Source organism: Panicum virgatum, chromosome 8K (assembly GCF_016808335.1).
Source record: "Panicum virgatum strain AP13 chromosome 8K, P.virgatum_v5, whole genome shotgun sequence".
In the NCBI taxonomy this organism is placed as follows: Eukaryota; Viridiplantae; Streptophyta; class Magnoliopsida; order Poales; family Poaceae; genus Panicum; species Panicum virgatum.
The window spans coordinates 40,434,180-40,460,566 of record NC_053143.1 but is presented as its reverse complement, the minus strand read 5'-3'; the positions used below and the strand labels follow the sequence as shown (position 1 = coordinate 40,460,566).

The 26,387-nt window shown below is 44.1% G+C and overlaps 3 protein-coding genes and 1 pseudogene across 7 annotated transcripts; 2 read left to right on the top strand and 2 right to left on the bottom strand.

Moving 5' to 3' along the window:
- The first annotated feature begins 8,460 nt into the window (after positions 1-8,460).
- On the top strand, positions 8,461-11,054 carry LOC120644664 (annotated as a pseudogene). Its single transcript, XR_005663885.1, has 7 exons — positions 8,461-8,815; positions 9,163-9,503; positions 9,627-9,845; positions 10,023-10,082; positions 10,207-10,362; positions 10,451-10,544; positions 10,691-11,054. The product of XR_005663885.1 is annotated as a nicotianamine aminotransferase 1-like (transcript).
- Positions 11,055-11,091: 37 nt separating this feature from the next.
- Positions 11,092-14,594, bottom strand: LOC120644665 (growth-regulating factor 8-like). 2 transcript variants are annotated; one of them, XM_039921348.1, is made up of 4 exons: positions 14,250-14,594; positions 13,538-13,741; positions 12,268-12,577; positions 11,092-11,864 (listed from the first exon to the last, which is right to left on the bottom strand). In XM_039921348.1, exons 1-4 carry the CDS (start codon positions 14,398-14,400, stop codon positions 11,411-11,413), a joined length of 1,119 nt encoding a protein of 372 aa, XP_039777282.1. In that variant the 5' UTR covers positions 14,401-14,594; the 3' UTR covers positions 11,092-11,410. The 2 variants fall into 2 exon arrangements, 1 of the variants encoding a protein (XP_039777282.1); XR_005663886.1 differs by lacking the exon at positions 14,250-14,594 and having other exon boundaries at positions 11,144-11,864; positions 12,268-12,773; positions 13,538-14,008.
- Positions 14,595-19,703: 5,109 nt separating this feature from the next.
- LOC120644662 (protein yippee-like At4g27745) lies at positions 19,704-21,395 on the top strand. Of its 3 annotated transcripts, XM_039921347.1 has the most exons (4): positions 19,704-19,925; positions 20,027-20,091; positions 20,252-20,364; positions 20,947-21,393. In XM_039921347.1, exons 3-4 carry the CDS (start codon positions 20,272-20,274, stop codon positions 21,172-21,174), a joined length of 321 nt encoding a protein of 106 aa, XP_039777281.1. In that variant the 5' UTR covers positions 19,704-19,925; positions 20,027-20,091; positions 20,252-20,271; the 3' UTR covers positions 21,175-21,393. The 3 variants fall into 3 exon arrangements, with proteins under 3 accessions (XP_039777281.1, XP_039777280.1, XP_039777279.1); XM_039921346.1 differs by having other exon boundaries at positions 19,704-20,091; positions 20,947-21,395; XM_039921345.1 differs by having other exon boundaries at positions 19,704-20,091; positions 20,241-20,364.
- A 116-nt stretch (positions 21,396-21,511) lies between these two features.
- LOC120645725 (disease resistance protein Pik-2-like) lies at positions 21,512-25,483 on the bottom strand. The gene is made up of 2 exons (XM_039922480.1): positions 24,630-25,483; positions 21,512-23,638 (listed from the first exon to the last, which is right to left on the bottom strand). The coding sequence occupies exons 1-2, from the start codon at positions 25,481-25,483 to the stop codon at positions 21,544-21,546; spliced, it is 2,949 nt and encodes a 982-aa protein (XP_039778414.1). The 3' UTR covers positions 21,512-21,543.
- Positions 25,484-26,387: the final 904 nt, after the last annotated feature.

The window sequence follows — 26,387 nt, the reverse complement described above, 5'->3', positions numbered from 1 at the left end:
GCTCCACGGTTCGACGGCACGGGCATCCAACGATGGAAGATTTTAATGCAAGCCCATCTCCAAGCAACCGGGTTAAATGTTTGGAGAGTGGTGAGTGAAGGTGTAAAAAAAATGGTCAACAAGAGAAACAACATGATATCACCGCTAAATGCATAATCTTGTCTTCTCTTAGTGACAATGTGTTCAATCGTGTTTATTCTTGTGAAAATGCTAAATAGCTATAGAAGACTATCATTGAAAACCATGAGGGCACGGAGGATATTGCCAACGAAAGATATCATGTTCTCGTTGATAAGTTTAATAGTTTTAAGCAACTTGATGATGAGAATGCCGAATCAATGTACTCACGCTTGAACATTTTTGTGAATGAGATTAATTCTTTAGGTGTGAAGCAAATTGAAGACTTGAAACTCATTCGCAAGATTCTTCACTCACTCCGAAGGCCGGACTATGATTTGGTGACCACAATTTTATATGAGAAAGAGCTCGACACGATGACACCAAATCAAGTCCTCAACAAGGTGATTGCCCATGAGCTACGCAATGACATCAAGACAAAGGCGCCATCTTCTTCACCAACACATAGTGCACTTGCATGCAATCAACTCAAAAGTTGAAGATGGCCATCAAAGATAGCTCAAGTGATGAGAAAGAAGAGGATGCAAGAAACTCCTCAAGTGATGATAAAGAGCCAATGCACCCCAACCTCTACAAGCAAGTAAAGAAGATGAATAAATGCTTGAAGGAAATCAATTCAATGAGGTATATGGCCTTCCTCAAAAATGGGCCTCACCATCAACTCATTAAGGTTGAGAAGAAGTTCAAGAAGAACAAGAAAAAGAAGGAGAAGAAGTCCAAGCATGAATCATTTGCCATATTTGGTGAATGGGTAAGCGGTGGTGAAGAATCAAGCATGAGTTCAAGTGATGAATCAAACAAACAATTCACCACCCGCATGGGATCATCATCCAACACTTGCTTTATGGCCAAAGGTATGGATAGCGATGTAAGTAATGATGACTCCGACTCTCCTTCAATTGATGAACTTCTTGACCTTGTTCATGAGCACTAAAAAGTCATTAAGAAACAATCAAAAGAAATTAAAAACCTTAATGCTCTCAATGATCTAAATGCTTCTCTTGCTACAAATTTTGAAGATTTGATGTGCAAATTCAAATTGCTTAGCAAGGAGCATGAAGAGCTCAAATTAAAAATTGAGAGCATTAATGATACTAATGACTTTTTGGAATTGAAGCAAACTATCCCTTGTGCAATTCCAATCTCTAGGATATATGCTTCAACTTCTTGCATTGATTTAATTGATGAATCTTACTCTAACCCTTGTAATGAGAAATGCAATGAGAATATTGTTGTAGAATCATGTGATGATCTCATTGCCAAGAAGAATGGTGAGCTCAAGCAAGAAGTGGAAAGGCTCATGAAAGACTTGTATAGACTGAAGGGCAAAGGCATAGAGAGTAATGTCTAACCTTCTCAAGACAACCGTGAAGACATGGTGAAAAAGCTTGAGAAGAGGTCCACCGTGACTTGCCCAAAGTGCCACAAAGAAGGCCACAAGTCCAACAAGTGTCCTCAACCAAGGAAGAAGCTTCCGGATGAGAAGAACAAAAAGAAACTCACAATCAAGAGTTCTCTCATCTACACCAAGCCCAACCGGAGGAACAAAAGCAATAGCACCTCTTATGTAATAAAAAAGAAGACAAATGGTAAGGTGGTTGCTCACAAGGTTGGGAAGAAGGAAAAGAGTTGGAACCACTCCATTTGGGTGCCCAAGGACATCATCACCAATATGAAGGGGCCTCAAATGGTGTGGGTTCCAAAGGAGACTTGAAGCCCAAGAATGGCTTCGGGAGATTTGGAGGCTTAGTTTACAAGTTGAAGTGAAGATTCAAGCCAAAACAAGCTAAGCTCACAATTTGGACATTTGTTGCCCAAGTCCCCCATAAGGTAATAGTAGGTAGATTTCAATTCAAGCACCATGTAGCTCCATTGCTCTTGCTAGGTTTTTTGCATGTCTTGCATCTCCTGGTGTTATATATGATGGGTTGTTTGTATCATGATTCTAACCCATGAGCAACCTACATGGTTTGTTAAGTGTTTAGAAAGCTACACAAGGTCACCTTTCATGGTACATGGACTTCATGAGGTATGTACTTCATATGTGTACCATGAACACAAACTATAGAGTAAACTTCCTAATTGTGTCAAAATCAATGTGCATACATTTGCTTGGTGATTCAAACAATAAATGCACACATTTAGGGGGAGTTCATTCTATGGCTTGTGATTTTGAGACTAACATGTTTGCAAGTTTATCTTTTGTAGTCTCCCGTGGAGTTAACACTCTAAGAGAATGTTAATCACGATCAATGTGAACAAATAACTCTATAAGAGTGATTAGATAAATTGTACTTTCATTCATATTGAGCCATGCTCATATCTAAGTTCAAAGGCTATGTGCTCATACATTTGCTTAATCTTGGTGTACCAAGTGCTCTTTGTTTAAAGACTTTCAATTAGTTGCAAGTCACTTTCAATTGGTACATGCAAGGTAAACAAAGTAACCCCCAGAGGTATACAAGTTTCTAAACTCATTCAATTGATATCATTGTCAATTCCTTATTATTTTAGAGCTACCTCCATGCATGATATGGCCTAGTTAAAACTTCTAGTTGTGTATTTGATTTTCACATTATCATTTTATGCACATACTTATGGAAAGCTTATCTCATGTCATACTAGTTTCGTGATTTTGTGATACACCGTAGTAAATTTTTCAATTGGTATCTTTATTTATATCATACAATTGGATCATAAGTCATGGAACTAACACCCTAGGCTACTAATCTTCTCTTGAGCTATATTGCTTTGCAAGAAATCTTTTTAGGTGATTTGATTCCAAATGGGGAGAGATGTGGATCAAAGCAAGGCACGTTGCCAAGGAGGAGAAGTATATTCCAAAGGGGGAGAAATGTCGAGTGGATCCAGTCAACATGTGAGAGAAGAGTAGTAAATAGGGGAGGAGAATAGGGGGAATCATAGCTTTAGGGGGAGTCCAAACCAATATTGGATGGTGGTAAGCATCCAAGCAAGTATAAGTGGTTTAATTTGTCAGTTTTTGCAAATTTTATACTTGCTTTGATTGTGTTGTCATCAATCACTAAAAATGGGGAGATTGTAACGAACATGGCACTATTTATGTCATTTCGAGTGATTTTGGTGATCGTATAGCAACGCAATCAATGGGACTAATGGTTTTGTTAAGTGAACATTTCTAGATCCCAGGGATGGAGTAAAAAGGCCATACAAAGCAAAACACGAAGAAAGAACTCAAAGAAACGCTGAATTGGACAAGCTATACAGAAATCAGTAGCAACGGAAGAACCGATGCCTTAGCATCGGTGCATCCGATGGTTGTCGGAAGATCCGACGCCCTGACTTTGGCACAAGACTGTGCGCCTCTGGAGATCAAGTGAAGAAAGAAGTGAAGCACCGGATGAACCGACGGTGTCAAGAGAGGCATCGGTGCATTCAATGTACTATGTTCCAGAGACGATGTCAAGCGCGCAGGAGCCACGCCTTCAGCACCGGTTGAACCGGTGGTGCATCGGAGCATAGCACCGGTGTAATGACGTCAGTAGGAGAAAGAGGTCCAACGGCTCGTTGAGTGTTGTGAGTGACCGGTTTAACCGACATCCAGTCATCAGTTAAACCAATGGTGCTGCAGACAGTGCGTCAGAAGCTCAACGGCTACTTCAGGTATGAGAGTGACCGGATGAACCGACGCTACCCCATGCAAAGGCATCGGTTCATCCGATGGTATGTTGTTTTCTGCTGACCGTTGGGAGCAACGGCTACAAGACTTGGTGGCCTATATATATGCCTCAACCCGGCCATTTTAAGTTTACTAGAGTTGCTGGACATCCCTCACACACCTGAAAATACCTCCAAACCATCCAAGAGCATAAAGATAAAATTCTTAGTCCTTAGCACAAGCTTTGTGAGTGTTAGTGCTAAATTAGCTCTTGAGTGAGTGATCAAGTAAGGTTTGGATCTTTGTGCTGTGGTTCTAGAGTGAACCAAACTTGTATCTCGGTGTGCCGGCCTCCTTAGAGCATTGGTGGCTCGCCGGCACATCAACGACCCACCGGCTTGGTGTGAAGCGGCGTCGACAACTTTGTGCGGAGGACGGAGACCCCTCCTTTGTGGGCAATCTCCCTTAGTGAAGATCGGGATCAAGGTGACCGTGATTGTGTTCACGGAAGAGACTTGATTGCCGGAAGCGATACTCTTCGTGGGTGTTTCAACAACGTGGACATAGGGGCGCCTTTGTGGCAATCTGAACCACGGGATAAATCCTCGTGTCGATAGTTCGCTTCCTCTCATCCCTTCTTTTAAGCTTCCGCATTTCATATTGTAATTTGTGTGTCTTTACTTTCTTAGTGTAGTATCTTGTTAGGATTGGCTATAGGTTGCAAATCTTTTTTGGGACGACGGTTTCACACTAAGGTGAACCGTAGTTGCGCATTTAGATAGTATGTTTTTAGAGGCGGACCTACGGGGTGGTCCGGGTATGCCATGGCATACCCTAAGATCCGGACCACCTGGCGCACCTTGGAATCGGTCTGCGCGGAACGGCGGAAGGCATAGCTAACGCCCTCGGCTCCTCGACTCCTCACGGGAACGCTGCCTCGCGACTTGCCGTGGTAAGGGCGCACCGCTCCAAGCCTACGGCACCACGGCATCCACCCTGACAAGCTGCTTCTTCCCCGCCGCCTGTGCCATCGTTGTTCCCTCGCTGGTTTTGCCGTACAGCAGCGCTGGCGGCCCGTTGCCGCAAAATTCCGGCCGACTGCATGGTCCTCCGCCGATGAGCCCCCTCCGTGGAATCCCCTCACACTCCTCCCTCTACTCCTCTTTTCGTTGGTCCCTGATCACCATAGTGCCGGTGAGCAGACAGGCCAGTGCCATCAGCGGCCATGCCTCAGATCTTGAAGCTTTTTGCAAAAAGATCCTTGCAGGACTCGATAATGGTTTATGTAGATTCTGTGCCTTGTGCTTTTCACCGATAACCCCCTGAAGTAATTAGACGCCGACAACTAGCTCTAGCCTTATCCTTTTACGTATCTAACACTGCCTTTTTACCTTTTCGCAAGTAGCAAATCATCCCGGCTAGCACCTGCAGGCTTTGGTTAATTTCTTTGATAAGAAAAATAAGGTAATTTCTTTGAACTATTGTAGGTGTGTAAAGTTATTTTATGCATTTCTAAGACTTAATGTGCTTTTACTATTTATATTATAATATATGCAAGTATTGAATTTAATTGCTATTGCATACCGAATTGCTCATGGAATTGTTTTGTTGTGCACTGAATTTTTTTAGATTTACTAATACCGAATACCAAATTGTATGTTAAAATTTTGACATGGCATACCCTAAGTTTCAATCCTAGGTCCGCCACTGTATGTTTTAGATTAAGTTTTGTGCAAACTAGTCGGAGCCATAGGTTAAGATTTTAAAGTGCCTAATTCACCCCCTCCTCCTTTTAGGTTAGAGCACCCGATCACTTTCAACGTTGGATGAATTGTTGTAAGGGCGAGCTTTGCTATACGCCTATTCACTGATGTGAGCTATCGAATCTAAACCCATCTTGTTTGCTGCGTGCGAATCAGCTTGTTATTTGACAATGGATTAATACAGTGATGATAGATGGAGCTCCATCTAATTAAGCCCATTGAATGGCGTAGCCCTTCCAGATGCATGTCTCTGCCGGCGCCTGCCAACCTGTTTCATTTATGCCGCATAAACCTTAGTGTTTGCAAGTGATGCGGGAGGCTCTGCAGGCGTCAGCAGACGGGCCCGCCTGCATCTTGATTATGTTCACCATTATATGCTGCACCTCAACAATTTCTGTTGCACAAATTGTTGTATTATGAAAGTTTTGTTCCACAATTTGTTTGTACAAATATTATATTGATTCAAAATATTTTACGTTCTGTACTAATTTTTGCTTCAAAATATTTTACGTATTATTTTGTGTACAAACTTTTGCTTAAAAATTATGGTCACATCTATGAAGTTTTAGTTCCACAATTTCATCATTGAACCGTGCATAACTATGACGAAATTTTATGGTTCACAGGGCCATACCAAAGTTTTTGGTGCAGAACATGAATGGTGGCCCTATAACTATATTATAAAATGCAAATAATGAAAATATATTCATACTTCACATAACTACTAGTTTCCTTATGTGGTTACCATCGGTTGGAAGCTAGCAGTTGTGTACGAGACTTGGAGACTGAGCACATTCGGTGACGAAAGATTGATAGCAGCAGAGTTACTCCCCACATGACATGCACCAGTTCGGAGTGAAGGCCTAGCTATGTTTTCAAGTGACGCCATGGACGTACACAATGATATTTTAGAGTAGTTAAGAGGCGTATGAGATATAGAACCCTTAGGCCTACTCTACACGCTTTAGACCAGCTAAAAGGGATGACGCCCGGTGTGGAGTTGGCAAGCGATCGTCAGTGCTGACGATGCACGCTAGCGCGGCTACATGTATTTGCTCTGTCAGGGAGGCAAGAGAGAGGTTTAGAAACGGTCCCCTTGGACGTTTGGAACGATCAGTGGTTCACGTCCATGCTCCTTCAAGTCAAGTGTTTAGGTAGGTCACCGAGGATTTGTATGTCCAAGTCTTTTTCTCAACCTTTGGTGCGTACCACTATTGCTTTTCTGAAAAGTAAATTATTTCAACCGATGATTTAAATAGCGAGGGCTATTTTCTAATGTCTCTTCTTTTTGCTGTTCTCTGGTGTAGACCAGTTAAGTTCGTTTGACGGGGTTCCTATGCTAAAAACAGCCTACGTGCTGTGTTCTTGCTTGTTTGGCTATAGCATTCGACTGTGAATGATCAAGGCCAGAATTTTTCTTAATCTAAAAAAAGCGCGGGCTATATATATCCACAATCAGCATTTTGTTTTTGTAGAGGTCCAAAAGCATTCTGCCAATATGGGGAAGGTAAATTTACATGCAACCGAGAGGATTCACTGATCTTTTCCCATCATTTAAATCGAGCAAATATAATGGAGGCAAAAGAGTAAAAGACCGAAGAGAGTGGCTTCTTGCTCCAAACCCTCGTCTGTTTTCAAATATATGATGCTACATACAGACATGCTGATTAGTTTTAAAAATGGAGAGAGTATATACTACTAAATGGCCGGAGAGAAGCCAAAGAGAGACGTATGCTTGGTGCCAAAGTTCAGAGTTAGCTTAGCCGCCAAGCCAAGAAATTTGGCGCCTCTCACTAACCATGAACGCTCACATTAACTAAGACGGGCAATAGGATACTCCATCATGTGATCGTGAGATTCGTTCTTTCGTATCTCGCGCGTGGCCCACGTCTTCATCCGTGTTTGTCTGTCTCAGAGAGCAGCACCAAATTGTCCAGCATTAACAATATGCTCACGCTGAACTACTGTGTTAGTATTACTAGAGCTGGCAAGTAACGAGCAAAATGACTGCCATTACCAACCCTAATTGGCAGGTACACCGTTTTAATTTAGAGTCATGCCACCCTCGATATACAATAGGCGGTTTGCACATAACAATATATGAAGAATGGTTGTAGTTCCATAATAAACTAACAATATAATAACCGAATAAACAAATTACATAAAGTATGTAACATATATCAGAATTTGGAAAAACAATAAAGCCCCACTATAACAAGAGCCTCAACAGCCCACCACCCTTTCGACGCACAACAAACTAGTGGTGAGAAGATCCACACACCGTGTGTTTATGTATCATACTGCGTATGTTCTACATCGCCAACAACGGCCTTATCCTAGGAAAGTGGGAAGTTAGTAACTATCAATACCCTTTATCTGATCTTCGCTCCGCCCCGAGATTCATGTGAGAAGGTGGCTTCAAAGGCTTTAAGACTATTCTTAGTGGGAGTGTTATTGGTGCAGTTGTCAAGACTGTAAACTAGGTAATCAAGCTGGAGTAGTGTCATGGTGATGACACTCATTCATATCCCATGGGCACTCCTCCTCTCTCTTCATAATAATTATGTCATATCAGCAAATTTAATGCTCATGACACTCCACTCCTACTGAGACTGGCCTATGACAACTCTGAAATTAATAAGAACTATATAGAAAAGCAATGGGAAAATAGCTATTCATGTGCCACTTGGTGAGTTTTTTTTTTGAAAAAAATATACTCTTTTGAAATAGAGTGCATCCTAGCCGGTCATACTTTTTCCAAATTGATTTTTTTTCAGCCAAAGGGACAGTATATACGCCAATATGATGTCGTTTTCAAGGAAACAAGTTTGCACCAATAATCATTTCTTTTTTGAAAAAGAAATTATTAATTGTATAAAAAACACCACCAGAACTTCGCTCATCACACAATCGCACAATCGCACGTAATCGCATCTATTCGGCTCACTCCTCGCACGCCGCGAAAGGCACAGAACCGCCGGTCCCCAATGGAGAACGGCGCCGCCGCCGTGGCCGCGTGGAACTTCGCTCCGAACGACGCCCTCCTCGGCCTGACGGCGCTCTCCGTGCGCGGCGTGCTGGGCAAAGTGAAGGCCGGGATGGTGGAGGGCAGCGGCGCCGGCGGCGCGCGCCCCGTGGTCCCGCTGGGCCACGGCGACCCGTCGGCGTTCCCGTGCTTCCGGACGGCGCCGGAGGCCGTGGGCGCCGTCGCCGGCGCGCTCCGGTCCGGGGAGTACAACTCCTACGCCGCCTGCGTCGGCCTGGAGCCAGCACGGAGGTCAGACTCCGATCTTTTTTCCTCACTCTGCCTATTTCAGAAACATCACCACTATCTTGGGCTACCTTATGACAAAACTACAACTACTTTGTGATCATTATTCCTCTTTCATGAGTCAATTTGGAGCAGATGTGCACATGTCAAAATTTGATGAACTGGTATTGACATGTGGGCCCGATTGGTCATGAAAGTGAAATAGTCACAAGTTTCATAAAGTTTTGTAGTTTTATGATAGCAAGTTTTTGAAATGGGCATATACAATGTTGTAAGTGTGTGACTACTAGGCTAACATATTGGTGCTTTTGTGAAATTCACATTTTAACAGTTTATTTCGAGTTGAAAACCAGGTCTATATCACAGTATTTGTCGCGCGACCTGCCATACGAGCTATCAGCCAACGACGTCTACCTGACAAGCGGTTGCGCCCAAGCGATCGAGGTCGTCTGCTCTGCCCTGGCTCGCCATGGCGCCAACATCCTGCTCCCAAGGCCGGGCTACCTGTTCTACGAGGCGCGCGCCGTCTTCAACGGGATGGAGGCCCGGTACTTCGACCTCGTACCGGAGAGAGGCTGGGAGGTCGACCTCGATGGCCTGCAAGGCACTCGGTGACGGGAACACGGTCGCCATGGTCATCGTCAACCCGGGGAACCCCTGTGGCAACGTCTACACCTATGAGCATTTGGGCAAGGCAAGTGCTTGGTTCATGGATCATGCATGAACCGTCATATGTCTATTGAAATGGAGACATTTGGGGGGGGGGGGGGGGAGAATGTGATGTTTGGCTTTTGTGTTCAATGGTTTTTGTTTCTAGATTGCGGAGATGGCGAGGAAGCTGGGTATCTTTGTGATTGCGGATGAAGTGTATGCGCACTTGACGTTTGGGAAGAAGAAGTTTGTGCCAATGGGCGTGTTCGGCTCGGTGGCGCCGGTGCTCACTCTGGGATCCATATCAAAGAGATGGGTGGTGCCTGGATGGAGACTTGGCTGGATAGTATGCAATGATCCTAATGGTGTATTTCACAAAACCAAGGTTCATTGCACTGCACTTTAATGCTTGGATATATCTATGATATCACAATCAGTAGCTGAAACAGAGCACATTTCAGATGAAATAGCAAAGACATGCTTCAGATTTTTGGAATTGTATGAGCCCTGAACCATGGAAATTGTACTTAAATAATGCTTAATCGTTTTTTTCTCCTTTCAGGTAGTGGACAGCATCAAGAGTTACCTTGACATCTCCTCTGATCCTCCAACTTTTGTCCAGGTGTCTGAAACTGCCGTGCCACTTTCTCTTTTCCTTCAGGGATAATGAATGAATCACCAAAGGACTCGAGTATAGGAAAAGTGCAACAGTTTAAATCCAATCTGACATAAATTATGCTTGTCAGGGGGCAATTCCGCAACTCATCAAAAACACTAAGCAAGAATTTTTCGATAAAACTGTCGAGGTTCTAAGACAAACCGCCGATATATGCTGGGAGAAGTTGAAGGGAGTCAGCTGCATCACTTGCCCCAGCAGGCCTGAGGGTTCCATGTTTGTAATGGTCTGTGAGTACTACACATTCTGTTAAATGTGGCAAGGCATAATGGCATCTGCTAATGGGGGTGTGAAGTTTCATTTGCCTGTTACAGGTGAAACTGGATCTGTCCTGCCTGAAAGACATCAAAGATGATATGGATTTCTGCTGCCGGCTTGCCAAGGAAGAATTGGTGGTGGTTTTGCCAGGTACAATTCTCACAGACATGATGCGAAACTGAACATGTAAATGAATGGCCATTAATGCATCTGCATAGTGCAATATTTTTCATTTTATTTTTTCTGTGATTGCAAGCATGTTATATTACAAAACTTATAGTTACAACTAACTCCAGGATGTGCTGTGGGATACAAGAATTGGCTCCGGATCACCTTCGCAATCGCACCATCTTCTCTTGAAGATGGCCTTGACAGGCTCAAATCCTTCTGCTTGCGCCACAGCAAGCAAAAGTGATGTGGTAAGCTTGAAGTGTTCAAGAAGTGATATGATAAGGATTTAATCGCACCATCTTCTCTTGAAGATGGCCTTGACAGGCTCAAATCCTTCTGCTCAGTCATCACTTGCTATTCTTGCAACTCCTGTTGTAACGCCAGTGTGCGCAGGTGCACTGTTCTTGAATACATGACGGATTATACGAGAATGACAGATTCTGTTCACATTGACAGTTAATAAACATGCTAAAGATAAATTTCTTCCAAGCACAAGTAGCAGCACTTGAAAAGCACGAGCAAAGGGTGGCGCTTAAACAATTCAATAAAAATGTGTTTCCTGTGCGATGAAAGGAATCTTGCTCCATTGGAAACCAGGATTGCATAATGCCTCCATGTTAGGCAACCAACATGAATCCCAATCTCAGATTGGAATTCAAATTCTTTACAGGGCAAAAGAAGACTAATTCACCTAAACTGAAAAGGAAAAGGCGGCATAGCTTGAACATGTAACAACTAAAACAGGAGTAGTAGATGACAAGACTAGAAACCTAGTATCAGCAGACTGATGCCATGAACACAGTTTCAGTTATTTATGGTTCCGACAAGACAGGCCTGATGAACAATTAAAGGAATGTTGGGACAGTCTGAGCATTCACCATTGTTGCCATAAGATAGTCATTGCTATTTATGTGGTTCTCTAGTGGCATTGTGTTGCTATTAGACAGTTGTAGGATTCCAGTTGGGGAATGCATATCACGGGTTGCAGTCCATTGGTCAGTTAAGATGTCCGCATATGCTGATTGGCAACTTTTGCTTTTAAAAACCTCACCTAGAGGCCCATCATCAAGAGTTTCCTTGGAGACTAGTAAAAGACTTTCCTGCAACTCATTATCATTTTCTGCTGAACTGCCAACTCCGTGCACAAGGTATGCCTGATCATGATCATGCTGAAACTCCACTGGTGATAATGCTACTATGTCACGGTTCTGGGAAGAACCTGAGGTTGAAAAATTGAAAGAATCCATGGGAGTTGATACTGATAACTGGCTGTGTACATTCTGTTTCTCCAGCAACTTCCTGCAAAGCGGAATCTATATCTTTAGTTCATGGAAGCAAACATTGTTCAACTATTCTTTCACTCTCGAATGCAAATTTCATTGAAGTTGTACTGTTGCCCTAAATACTAGAATTTAGCAGCTATCCTCAAAATACTTTACAACCTAGAATAATTGCTCGACTGAGCATGGGAACAAAAAATGAAGTTCATCAAAGGAAGGATGAGCTTAGCAACTAAATGAAGAAATTATTGCTGCAATAAAAAAAAACTGAGGTCAAACTGATCTAATTTTTGTTAAGTCCAAATATTTTCAACATGTATCAACCATAAGTGTCATTTATTTTCACAAGCACTTGTTTGCAAATTCTACAAGAAGAAGATATGAGACAAGTCAATAAATCATGTTGGATTAGGTAATTTCACCTGTTAGATTCTCTTGAGAAAGGATCAGTCACATTAGCAGCTGAGCTTTTCACCTGCTGCTGCCAAGGCACAGCATAACTTGGCAATGATGGTCCACCAGAAACAGCCAGGGATGGTTCTGCAATGGTGGGTGTCGCCTTTCGGCTTTCCACATGCTTTCTTGAACGGTGGCAATTGCGTTTTATGTGTCGCTCGCAGTACTTTTGGTCACCAATAGCATCTCTCGAGCAACGCCACTTCTTGCCATCAGTACGACGGCATCTTCCTGGTTCAACATCACCAGAACCAGGAGGAAATACTGTCCACCCTACTGTAAAATGTAGCTCCAATATGAGAATGACATAACCACCCAAAAATTGAAGCAAATTCAGAATTTCATATCACCCAAGTCACTAATTTTGCATATAGAATGCTGTAGTCGCATAAAACTTCTGGGCAGCATAATGGACGACGGCATCTTCCTGGTTCAACATCACCAGAACCAGGAGGAAATACTGTCCACCCTACTGTAAAATGTAGCTCCAATATGAGAATGACATAACCACCCAAAAATTGAAGCAAATTCAGAATTTCATATCACCCAAGTCACTAATTTTGCATATAGAATGCTGTAGTCGCATAAAACTTCTGGGCAGCATAATGGAATCCCAATGCCAACTTATTTTTTATATATCTAAAATCATGTAGCATCAGGGCATCACACTAGTCACATGAAAATATTACCTAATGAGCATCAGACAAGCAGCACAGAAATGACATGTTTCAGAACTACTGTAATCATTGAGATCATTATATGCCTAGATGTACAACCTTTTTCTTTGTGCCTGAAGAATGACAACCATCCTATCCCAAGAAAGACAACGAAACGTTCAGCTAAAACCTGGACAGAATCCCAATGCAAGGCAAATCTTCATATCAAAATGACATAACAGAGAACTGGACTAACAGGAAAAAAAATTGATGACCATTTTACTTCCATGCATTTTAAGCTACCAGTAAACTATTCTTGTATTGCAAGCTTGTTGCGCCAGAAGAAACGATGAAAACATCATCTTGTCACAAGAAAGACAATGGGAAAAATAATTAAACCATAGCAGAATCATAAGGCGGAACAACCTTTCATATCTATGACAAAACAGAGGACTGAACTACAGAGAAAACACAATCAGATGACCATTTTACTTGCTTCTTCCATGAATTTTAAGCGACCATTTTACAACTCCTACCTTAAGCTACTGACAAAGTACAGGTGAGGGAGAAGGATATTTACATGAGCTGGAGCCAAGACCACTCCATGGATTGATACTTCTTTTGATGGGAAGGAGCAAGCTGGATGGCACCGGAGCATTCACAGCAAAGTGCTTGTAGATCAAGGCCTGGTGCTCCAGCTCCATCCACTGCGTCGGAGTGAATGGCCCCCTCACCCTCGACAACACCCCCTGCATCTTGCTAGCCCCTGAGCTCAGGCCCAACCCTTCATTCACAAGAACATCATCAGTAACAAGTAACAAGAACAAACACTGAAACAGTGAGGACACAGGACACAGGTACAGTAGCGACTGCAGGAACCGGTACCCGTGACCAATGGCTTCCTAGTTCCCACACATGCAAGATTTAAGGAGGCAGCCCCAATCAGTGGCCTCTTTAGCTTTTTTTGGCAGCGAGGTATGTGCAAGGAGGATAAAGATTGGATCTTTGGGGACAGGACACATCCTGCCTCGGGTTGCAAAAGCAAAAGGGAGGGGAATAATGGACATGCGCTCCCTTTTGCTCGCGACAAGACCCCAAAGGCAAGGGCTTTTGCAGGCGGGCGCCATGGCAATGGCCGCGACCCATGAGCAAGCAATCAATCAAAGCTGGGCTCAGGTCAGAGAGAGCACGGCGCAGGCCCAGTGCCCCACAGATGCAACAGTAATCTCGCCAGGGAAAAAAATAAAAAGGAAAAGGGAAAAAAGATCTCTCTTTTCTTTGCAACATCTCACCTGCTGCGCCACTGGAGGAGAAGCTCAGCATCCGCGCTCCGCCGGAGCCGGCGGCGGCGGCGGCGGATCCAAGAAACGAGCAAGAAGGCGGCGGCGGCGGCGGCGATGCCCTTTCCGCCGCACCAAAGAACCCATCTCGGCTTGTTTCCATTGCTGGCGGAGATGTGCGGGGTGGTTACGAGGGATTGGGAGCGGTGGCTTCTTGGGGGAGCAGATTCATAGTGGGTGATTGCCGGATTGGGGACAGGAGATGATGGCTGTGGGTGTTGGCCTGTTGGGGGGAACCAGGCTGGCTTGCGGCTTCGGGAGAGCAGGGGAGAGGAAATGGAGAATGGAGGAAGGAGGCAATTGAATGCCGCCGGCCGTTTAGTTCCCAAATAAAAAAGATGTGTCACATCAACAATTTGACTAGATTTTGATTAGACGTCGAGAGGACTTTTCGACCACTAGACAAATTTTTTGAGGTCTTTGACAATATCATTAGCACATGTGGATTACTGTAGACCTTATGGCTAATTATGCACAAATTAGCCTCAAAAAATTCGTCTCGTCGTGTACATCCAAACTGTGTAATTAATTTTATTGTTTAACTACATTTAGTGCTCCATGTATGTGTCCAAAGGGAAAGACACAAATTTCGAGGTGAAAATTTTTGGGAACTAAACGCCCCGGGGTGTGTTTAGTTCGCGAAAAAGTTGATGTAGCACGTTTCGGCTTTATTTGGCAACTATTGTCCAACCATGGAGTAATCAGTCTCAAAAGATTCGTCTCGTCATTTACAACCAAACTATGCAATTAGTTATATTTTTTAACTATATTTAATACTCTATGCATGTATCGTAAGATTCGATGTGATGTACGTCAGTGAAAAATTTTGAGAACTTTTCGCGGAACTAAACACAGCCCGGAACAAAATTGTAGCTTGCCTACCACAGAATGGGACTAGGGCTATGAGTTCTTTTTTTAAAAAAAAAACTTTGTTTCTGATCCTAAAACGACCTATAGATAATAGATGTTGTGTTAAAAGCAAAAATTGATGTCACTCTTGTCCTTGACGGTCGGGATGAAAGATAGACCTGCTGCTGTAGGGTTGACGAATAGCTATTTTCTTTATCTTTTCTTCTGTCTGTGGCTGAATCTAGCCGTAGAGTTAGTGAGGCTTAAACATGGTGTTTTAAAGGTTTGTTTGGGACCGCGGGTGTAAAAATCGCGATGCGTATAAGCCCAACGCAGCTCCGACGCCGCTTCTGCGATTCTCGCACACGTAGTTCATTTCTCGGCGTTTTGCGTTGCCGGTGGCTGGCATACGCACGTTTGTCGCAGGCCATTCAGCGGGATTATTCCACGTATTCGGCTCATAAGCGACGCTAACGCGGTCCCAAACAGAACAGACCCTCACATGGCATCAGGCCGGGAGCAATTCCACCCGTCCGTTCTCAGCTTAGGACGTATTTTTATCTGAACTAATCAAAATTTGTAACGTCTAATCAAAATGTTAATTAAATTTATATTGTACTTCCCAAAAATGTTACTAAAATGTGCATATTTACTCTAAAATTTAAGTCAATATACTCTCTATTCAAAGAGTTTTGTAAAAAAATATTAATCTATTGCACTTTTCAATATATAGTAGAAGAAAATAGTAGCCATGATGTACTCTAAGACCTATGCACCAAAGTATGCCTTACGTTGATAAACAAATGAGTAAAACAAATAGAAGGGGAAATACGAAGATATGTTCTAGTAAAGGTAGCATCCTCATGTCCTGGCCTCCTAGGTTAAACATTAGCTCAAAAATATGTTTTTCAAAAATTGGTACTTTCTCAAGGGAATTGATGGTCTACTCCATCGATCCCAAAAACAAATCTTTATAAAATTAAGTGATAGATTAATAATGAGGTAAAATAACTTTGCTATCTCTATTTTTTAGTTATATTCGGTACTAATTAATTGCACATGGACCTATACTAAATAGAATAAATAACTTATTTCGAGATTAACTTATTTTATAGACGGAAGGAGAACAAAGATACTAAAATTTGACATTATCTATATAAGTCTTTTAAAAGTAGCACTTCTAGCTCCTGGACCGATCAGAATTTTTTAATTGAATGGTCTATCGCAACATTGATAAATAAAAAAACTCAATAAGGGGTATGATGCCCCATTGTATTTGTATTTCACTGAGAGGAAGTAACCAGCTTTCCGGTCAAGAAATTCTCCAAACCCGTGCTGCACTAGAGAGGGATTTTTTAACCAGAACTTAAAATACGCTCCCACGGAGATTCCAATCCAGGAACTAGAGAGCTGAGTCATCTAACCAATTCAGTTAGAATCCAGAATCCGAAGAGTGCTACTAGAACCTTCTAACCAATTTAGCTAAAAGTCCGTTTGTAACATTGATAAATAGCAATTGACATGTCAGAAAAAACTATTGCAATGACTCTGATATTTTGAGGATGAAAAATTTCCACCGCAACATTAACACCATATTTAATGCAACATCTACTGTGGAATATAAAAATAATAATGATGATATTATCGATGCTATCTCTTACAATATGTATCAAGCGTCCGACGATGAAAAGACATCGCACATCCGAGCCATAGTATTACCTTTAAAAATCTGACATACCCATAAATTACAAAATCCAATATCTTACAAATAAAAATTCATCTCCCCAACTATGTGATGGTGAGTCCGTGACGCTGAACGACTGAAATGTTTGTACATCCTTTATTCGGCTGATCTGATTTCAACTGATTCAATAGTACTATGTGAAATAGAATAAATCGAAATAACCTGAAAGCAAACAACGGATGGCGACACCACGATACCTTAGAACATTTTCAAGAGTTTGCCATATTTTACTTGGCATATCTTGTGTTTTGCCAACTTCTAAAAAGATATGCCAAGTAAAAAAAGAGCTTATCTTCGACAGTTTGGCATAATTCACTTGCCAAATCCAGATCTAACTTACATCAGGAACCCTGAGAGAGAAACAAAATTATATTTATACCCTTCCACCTCTTGAAAACTTAAATCAGAAACCCTTCTCTGTTATTTATTTCTTTTTTCACTCTCCCACCTGACTAGAAACTACGATGCCAACCACGCGCCGCGCGCGTATATTTACGCGCTGGAGGCTGGTTTTTCCTAAGTTGCCAAAAATTGTCAAGTCTTTTGCCAAATTGTTGGAGGAGTATTTTTAACGTTTTTGCCAAAAATCAAAGATGACAACTCGATTTGCCAAACTGCTGGAGATGCTCTAATTATGTGTCTTTTTATGCTAAGGATTGGAGTAGCCCTGCTTAAATGTCCTTTTTTAATGTCAAGACAACCTAGTCTGCTGTATTGCTCCATTCCCTCTACGGAGTATCTTCTGGATGCTCCCTAATAGGGTTGAAAATGGGACGGGAAAATCCCGTCCCGATCGGCTCCGTTTACCGTTTAAACCGACCGTAAACCGTTTCCGCGAAAAAATGGGAAAATGGGAAAACAAAACGGGAAAACGGGCGGGAACGGGAACGTGAACGGTTGGGGTGTTTTCCCGACCGTTTTCACGGTTCCCGTTTTCAGCCGGGAAAATTCCCGCGGGAATTCCCGTATTTGTCGTAGTCGGCTGTGTTACCTGTGTTGGAAACATGAATTGTTGTTTGCATGTGTTCCAACGTGAATTGTGAATTCGTGATTCACTTTACCTGTGTTTCTTAGTTATACGAGTCTTGTTTCCATGTTATTTATGCATAGTTGTAATTATTTTATCGAGTTAAATGTTTGAAGTTGTTGTATGTATTTTCCCGTTTTGAGTTATCGATTCCCGATTGTAATCGGCATGCTCCTGACCGATTGATTCCGTTCCCGATATCCCGTAATACCGATTTCGTTTTCCCGTCCGATTTTTCCGTTCCCGTTTCCGTTCCCGACCAAAAAATACAGTTGCGGGAACGGTTGAGGGGTTTTCCCGACCGTTTTCATCCCTACTCCCTAAGGCCAGTCCCAACGCGCTGACGAGAATCGTTTCCATGGCATTAAATTGCCTGCCACGGAAGAAATTGCTGATATGGCAACCGATTTATTGAGGAGTGAGAAGACTTGAGGAGGAAACGGTTTCTTACAAGGGAAACGGTGTCTACGCGTTCTCCGAGGACACGAGCGTATGCGCGATAGGGCGACTTTGTCGTTTCATGGTGTGGGAGCCACCTGGTACACGCCTCGCCCGTGCTCGCCGACCACCGGCGGCGCGGCCGAGCTCGAGCTCCAGGAGGGGCAGCGGGCCTCTGTCTCGACCGCCGCCAACATAGCCCCGGGCGGATCCGGCGGCCCGCCATGGCCGCGAGGGAGAGGAGGGAGGGGGGCGCCGGCGTGGACCCGCCATGGCCACGGAGGGAGCTCGCCGTCGCCATGGCCGGGGAGGGAGGCCCGCCGTCGAGCCGCCATATCCGCCGCCGCCGAGCTCGGAGCTCCCAGCGCGGCCACCGAGGAGAGAGAGGGCGCGGGGTGGTCGGCCACCGTGGAGGGCCGCCGGCGGGGAGGGAGCTGCGCTGGCGAGGGAGGGGGTAGGGAGGCCGGAGGGCCCTGCGCGCCGCCGCCGGACGTGCTGCCTCGCCGCGCCGCAGATCCACGCAAGCACCGCGGCCATGGTGCGGCGCGGAGCTCGCACGCACGCGGCGGCGCGGCCCCGTGGCCGGGCACAGCAGCGGGCCTCTGTCTCTCCCATCCCCTGCCGCGACCATGCTCCGCCCGGCGCCCGCACTTGGCCTGCAGCTTGCCGGCCGCTACGCAGAGTTCGCCGCACCCACCAGCTCGCCGTTGTGAGCCTTCGCCCCGCCGTTGCCATGCTAGTTGGGTGGACGATGAGAGAGAGAGAGCAAGATTGAGAAAATAGAAGAAAACGAGAAGCGGTGGGGCCCGTTAAAGAAACTTGCGTTGGGTGATGCAGTTTCTTGGTGGGGTGTCTTGCTGATATGGCACTATGGACATCATCCGTAGTACCGCGGGTTGGGACTGGTCTAATCCAGCAACTGACCAAATGAGCACGGGCGTAATGACTAAGGTCCTGTTTGGATCCCAACTTTTTTTAGAAGTCCATATCACATCAAAAGGAATCTTACTATTTTATAGTATTAAATAAAATATGTTTATAAATGTTTTTTGACAGCTGAGTGTTTTTTCGCAAGACGAATCTAATGAGCCTAATTAATTCATAATTTGCTACAGTGATGCTACAGTAACCATTCGCTAATCATGAATTAAGATATCTCATTAGATTCGTCTCGCAGTTTAGCCCCAGGATTCTGCAGTTAGTTTTATAATTAACATTTATTTAATACTTCTAAATACTAAAAAGTCGACTTTTTTTAAGTCCCTATTCCAAAACACCCCCTAAGCCCCCTAATCTATTCGCACCAATTGTATTATTATCCAAACTTCTCCATCAACCGCTTCCCTTTCCGACTCGGATTCCATCCATCCCCACCACGCTCTGCAGTTATCACTGCTCCTCCTCTGCTCCTGGCAAGGGTGTCCTCGTCCAGGTTGCGCCAGCCTCGACATTTTTTTCACCGTAGATTCTTGGCACGAGAGTCAAATTTACCTCCGCTCCATCCATCCGGTTAAATCCCGCCGTTTCTGCTGGGATATTCCAGTCGTCGGCGCCGCCTGATTTCGTGCTGGTTTTGCTTTTGCTCGCCGTCTCTTTCTCCCCCCCTTCTTCGTGGCCCCTCTCACCGTGGTTTGCGTGCTGTTCTTCCTTCCTACCCGCCTTCCCAACTAGATTGGTTGATCCGTACCTTTCTCTGCCTCTCTCCTGCTTCATCCCGCTCATCGATTCTATTGCAGGTACGCCCCGGAAGGCCGAATCCCTCTTGTTTTCATGGTTTCTGGGGGGCGAAATGGCACGTTTTAATCTCAAAAAAAGAAGAAGAAGAAAGAAATGGCACTCTTTTGTTCCTCTTGATTGGTCGGTTTCTTGATTCCTGAATTTGTAGATTGGTTACAGGGAAGGGGAGGGGCGCGCCGATGGCGGAGCTGGTGGGGCCGCGGGTTTACAGCTGCTGTCATTGCCGGAACCACGTCTGCCTCCACGACGACATCATCTCCAAGGCCTTTCAGGTGAATGAAGAGGGGGTGCTCTTGGGGATTTCAGATTTCTTCCTAACACGGGGGTCTAGTTCTTCAGTAACAGTAGCGCCGGGCTGATTGTTTGTGGCATCCTATATAGTAGTAGTTGTCATCGGTCAATGAGTGAAGAGTTCCCTTAATTTATCTTTTGATGAGAACACTATTTGTTTGGCTGCAACAGAACTGAAGAAGCTCAGCAGCAACCTAAAAGCCTGTCTATTTGCTGCATTAATCCTGGGAGCATCCACAGTTTGAACACAGTTTCTTTAATTCTTTGGTTGCTGCATTCCTGGGGACACCCCCAATTCGTCTCCCTGCAGAGTAAATAAGTGCAGAGATTTGTGTTATAGGATTTCAGTTAATCCAAGTTTTTTGTGCAAGTTTAAGTTATGGTGATTTCTTAGCAAAGCTTGACATACCTTGAATGGGTGTTGACATGAGTCTAGTTGATTGTAGAGAAAACAGCTGCGATCCATTTAGATGCAGAACAAGTTGTAGTTTGATATAGCCTGGATTTTTGGTCTGTCTTTGGAGGATGATACTATCTCTCCCTTGCTCTTCTGACTGTTATAGGGAAGGAATGGTCGTGCATTTCTGTTTTCTCATGCCATGAACATAGCTGTGGGGCCTAAGGAGGATAGGCAACTCATGACAGGGCTTCACACGGTTGCTGATATCTACTGCCGTGATTGCTGCGAAGTACTGGGTTGGAAATATGAGAGAGCTTATGAGGAATCGCAGAGATACAAGGAAGGGAAGTTCATATTCGAGAAAGCAAAGATTGTTAAAGAGAATTGGTAGTGATTAATGATTTGGCTATCAGAAGTCAATTGTGAAAGATGCGGTCAATGTCTTTGTACATAGCTGTCGGCAATCGCCTGTAGGTTCCAATATTTGGGTGGCATGATTGTGTTCATGCCATTTGTAATCTGCACTTGTTCTGTTCATTTCTGTACAGAAGACAGATATGTGCTTATCTGTTTGGTAACCGATGTCATTCTAATGACTTGTTCTTTGTTATTCTTCCAGTTGTTGTCCATCAGAATTATGCTAATTGCATACTATAACTAGCCACACATTTAATAAATTAAAACGAAGGCCTAGTGTAAATATATCAGCCTGCCTCAGTCGTGTCTTTTTTCATTCAAATTTACAGTTGCTGAGAAATCATCATGCACTTGACGAATGATGTTCTTCAATCTGTAGTTTCCTTCTCTTCTTGTTTGTATGATTGATATCCTCTTTACTAGCATGTTTTTCCATATTCTTGTTTTCAGAATGTTCTCTCTTGTTTCTCTCCTCTAGGTTCAAGTCCACACCACGTTTTTCGATGTTCATCCTAGGATGGTTAGGATGATACCTCACAGTAGTAGAAATTGCTTGTTCAACATGCTTGATATCAGATGCACTTGCGCCATAACATAAAACTTGGATGTTGATTTGCTTGAGAGATTTCAGGTGCTCGATGCCAAATTGCAGACTGTATGCTTTTGCTCTGATTACATTGACTGTTGTGGATAACCTCTCCAGCTTTGGCATAGCTGCTGGTTCAAACATCAAGCATGTTCCTTCACAACTGAAGAGGAGCTCTTTCAAGTATGGAAATCCTACTCCATGAATGACAATTGTATCATCTTTCTGGGGCGACTTCAACCATAAGTCGAGATAAAGTAGAGAAGGCAACTCTCTGAGTATCAGTATCTCTTCATCTGTTAGTTCTGCAATGTTAATGTTTAAATCAATGAGGTTGTAGAGTGGTGCCATCCACCTTGGTACTCTTGGAAGGAAGTAATATGCTGACAGTCGGAACTTCTGAAGGCGACTGGGTGGTGGTGACCAAGAATCCAGGAACTCAAGGGAATTTAAGTTTCGACTGCAGATTGCAAAGGATTGAAGGTTGTTTGTGCCCAGTTTTCCTAGAGTTGTCATCATAGCCTCTTGGTGCTTCACATTTCCAGAAGTAAAATCTGTCCAATTGATTGCAAGTTCCATCAAACTTTTCAGATTACCAAGTTCCTGTACTGCACTTGCTGAACTGCGACAAATGTCAAGACCTGATATAGCTCTTAGGGATGTCATTCTCCCAATACCTTCTGGGACCTTTACTTTTCCCCACGCGTAGCCACCACTGAGTATATACTTCAGTTGGTCAAGCCCAGTTATTGTTCCAGGTAACTCTTCTATATTTGTATCTCTTATGTCTAATGTTTCCAAAGTTTGCAGGTCTCCTATTTGCGGTAGGAGGTTTGAAATCCATGTTCCCTGAAGGCTGAGATATTTCAACTGAAACAAATTGCTGATCTCTTTCAGAGAATTTTCACTGAATCCTTGGCATCCCTCAAGATTTAATACTCGCAGGACTCTAAACTCAGATAAAGGAGGTACAAGGCTGGCCTGAGCAAATGAGGTTAGTGTTCTAACATGATACAAGTTCATCCCCCCTTGTATTTTGGGAATTTCTGAATCACACTGGATAGATAATCGGCGAACATTGCCTTGTACAAATGACGTTGGAACTGGATGACCACCAATCAAAGTGACAAAATTCTCTTCAATTGCCTTTGATACTATAAGCTCAAGCATAACATCATGAACCCTGCAAGCATGGGCCCTACCATCACTTTTTATATCCATTGGTTGGACCATGCTTCTATTGATGAGTTCATTGAAGTAGCCTTCTGCAACATCCTCCAAACTTAGACATCTTTCTACACCAACAAATCCTTCTGCGATCCATTGCTGAATCAGGCTATCCCTTTCAATCTTGAAGTCCTCAGGATATAGACTGAGGTACAGCAAACATATTTTCAGGTGGTAGGGAAGGTCATAGTAGCTGAGGGAAAGTATTTGCTTCATGCCTTCTAGATCAGGATTCTTTTCTAAAGCAGAACCTATAGAGATCAGCAATTTCTCCCATTGTTCCTTCAACATGACAGGCTTGCTGGCTAACAAACTAGCGATGCTGATTATTGCTAATGGTGAGCCACAACATTTCTTCAGGATCTGATTAGAAACTTCCTTTAATTGTGGAGGGCAACCTTCCTTGTCGCCAAATATTCTCTTGAAAAACAGTACCCTTGAATCAGATTCATTGAGTGGTTCAATTCTGTATATACGATCATCAGGGTCAGAGCAACATGACTTTGCTACCGACTCAATTCGTGTTGTTATTAGGAGCCTGCTGCCGTGGTTATTCTGAGGTATAGCACATCTCACTTTTTCCCATGCTAATTTGCTCCAAACATCGTCTATTATAATGAGGTACCTATTTGAAATATTGAGCAAGATTTAGATAACAGATGATGAGCTATCTTCTTTAGAGCAGTGAATTACCAGCAGACGAATAGACGATAACTAAACCAATTCAGGTTATTTCTTTGTTCAATATATTTATTGTGACTTAGAAATTGAGATTGAATCTTTCAAATATCCTGGGGATTAATGCAATTGTAGTTGTTCTACAATCCTAATATATATGATTAAAGGTACAACTGTACTTGCCATTATTACCAATGTTTTAAATACTTATTTTTGTGACTTTGAGGAAGAGTCACAGAAAAGTTGTAATAGCGAAGAACTATTGCTGGAGGCCCGGAGCTATCCTTCATTGTATTTTAGTATTAAAAATATGTAATATATATGTCAAATATAATTTATATTTGGAAAAACAATAATAATAAGATTACCTGAGGTTCCAAATATGTATGATATAATAAAACAAGAAGTGATAATGCTATAAAAAATCAACTTAATTAGTAAGACAGTTGTTGGAATATTAAAAAAAGAACGAGATATATATGGTGCCTTACTAGGTTTTCTCATAATCCAAGTTTACAAGGAATATCGGCTATACAAGGGTTCTCTGATCTTCTCTAGAATAATAGATAAATCTTAGCATTTTATCTTTGTTCTCAATTTTTTCGATTGATGAATTATTACAAAAGGTCATGTTGATATGTTCAAATTTTTAGTTCAGAAGCACCCAGATTTGCATTAGTCCAGCTCCTTTAGGTGCTAAGCTACATAGTCTTCTTGATGCTCTCAAATTCTCAAAAGTCATGCCACATCAAAGTCATGAGACTTTGACTTAGACTTGAAATGAGCGACATCTATTTTTTTTCAAACTGTACACAGCCAGGTCTTATATTCTCTGACACCGTATGTCCGTATCTACTCCATCAGAGCTTAAACTGAGAAGAAGAACGTAGGTAGACCTGACATTGATTAATAAAAAAAGACCTGACATGCTTAATTACCTTCTATTAATCAAGCATTCCCTCAGCTTGCGGATGAGTTGGCCTTCCTCCCATGTGTCCACACCGTCAGCCCCGCCATGCGCGACCTGCGAGAGCAAGTCCTTCAAGAGCTTCTTCATGTCCAGCTTCTGCGACACCGGCGCGAAGGCGCGGCAACCGAACTGCCCCCCAACCCTCCGGAACACCTCCATGGCGAGCGTCGTCTTGCCGAGGCCGCCAGGCCCGACGATCGAGAGCACCTTGAGGGTGGTGGCCGTGGCGGCTCCACCCATCACCCACCCCGCGATGTCACCCACGGGGCCGCCGACGCCGACCAAGTCCGGCGCGTCGGCGTAGAGGGCATTGATCCGGGGATCGGCGGCGGCCGCACGGTCTCCGGACGGGGCATCGATGTCCTCGCCGTACTTGTACCTCGACCGCCGCTCGCTCACCTCGGCGGCGCGGGCTTTGAGGCCCTTGAGCTCGTTGGCGAGACGGAGGCGCGTCCACGCCGCGCTCGCGAGCCGTGCGACGCGGCTCACGAACCCTTGGAGGGTACCCGGCCGCCCATGCCCATGGTTGTCGTTAGGAGGAGGGGCAGCGTCGACACGGTGCGTGAACTCGTCCACGGCGTCCTCGACGTCGTGGGCGAGCTCCCTGACCTCCCTGGCCCAGGCCCTGGCCTGCGCGTCCGGGCCGGGCGCCGCGGAGAGCCGCTCCAGGAAGGCGTGCATGCTCCCGAGCTCGGCGCGGAGGAAGAGGGCGTCGGCCCTCGCGCCGGCCATCAGCTCGTACCTTGGCATGATGATGGAGTTGAGCTTCGCCGCCAGGGAGGCCATGGCGCCGGCGGCCAACGACGCACGCTCCATGGCCATGGATGATGCGCTGCAGCCAGGGAGGAAGAAAGCAGGGACCGCCGATGGATACGGTGTTTTGTGTTGTGTTCTGCAGGACATGAGATGAGCTCACTTTATAGCCGGGGTCTGGACCTGCCGCCGTGAAGACTGGGCTGCTCCATGGTCTAGTAGTCTTTAATTAGCACAGTCGAGTCATGGTTTCGAGTCTGGTGTATCATCACTTCATCAGTCAGCCTGCGACGACCGACGAGAAGAAGATGTTGCAAGCTAGCAGAGAATGCAAGGACCATTCGCGTCGCGTGAGGACCGTCCGATGGAGGAAAGCTTGTGAGATCAGACGGTCGTCCCGGCGCATGGCGTCTCTTTCTCCATCATCAAAGGCTCCGGCGTGCAGCACTGCATTTAAGACTGCACACAGTGATCTTGTAGCAACCAACAACCCTTTCTCGAATCTTTTGGTTATTAATTATTATTATGACCTTTGTTCCAATGTTTTTTTTATGAACGTACTCACATATATAGGCAGTTCAATTTGACTGTCCAACGTAGGTTTCGTCGAGTTGACTGCTAAATTTCAAGATGTAGCGCAGAAGGGGTTGTCCATAGTATACTAGACTATTATATTTCACCGTACCTCTTATTTCACATCTGATTTATTTATTTATTTTTGTCATTCGATCTTCACCAACCTCTCGTACACCGTCCTCTTTTTTCTTCCTCCAATCCTCCATCGTTCTTCTACCTCGAGCCATGGCGCCAAAGTAGGCTGCAACGCTCTTGCCATGCCTCCTCCTATCTCTGGCAGCTTCTACTGCAAGATCCGTCGCCGCTCCCCGCCATGGTAACCCGGTCTAAGTGAGTTTTTCCCACACCAACCCTCCCTACCGGTCATCCTTCACTAACCTGGCGACTCTCATCCTAA

What these genes read in the sequence shown, in the direction of transcription:
- LOC120644665 (XM_039921348.1), bottom strand. Translation starts at nt 14,400, where the DNA reads ATGGAAACAAGCCGAGATGGGTTCTTTGGTGCGGCGGAAAGGGCATCG. An exon ending in CTCCTCCAGTGGCGCAGCAG is followed by an intron (nt 13,742 to 14,249) that starts GTGAGATGTTGC and finishes TTGTGAATGAAG; the next exon opens with GGTTGGGCCTGAGCTCAGGG. An exon ending in TTCTCAAGAGAATCTAACAG is followed by an intron (nt 11,865 to 12,267) that starts GTGAAATTACCT and finishes TCCGCTTTGCAG; the next exon opens with GAAGTTGCTGGAGAAACAGA.
- LOC120645725 (XM_039922480.1), bottom strand. Translation starts at nt 25,483, where the DNA reads ATGGCCATGGAGCGTGCGTCGTTGGCCGCCGGCGCCATGGCCTCCCTG. An exon ending in GAATGCTTGATTAATAGAAG is followed by an intron (nt 23,639 to 24,629) that starts GTAATTAAGCAT and finishes TATTTCAAATAG; the next exon opens with GTACCTCATTATAATAGACG.
- LOC120644662 (XM_039921346.1), top strand. Translation starts at nt 20,272, where the DNA reads ATGGCGGAGCTGGTGGGGCCGCGGGTTTACAGCTGCTGTCATTGCCGG. An exon ending in TCATCTCCAAGGCCTTTCAG is followed by an intron (nt 20,365 to 20,946) that starts GTGAATGAAGAG and finishes TGACTGTTATAG; the next exon opens with GGAAGGAATGGTCGTGCATT.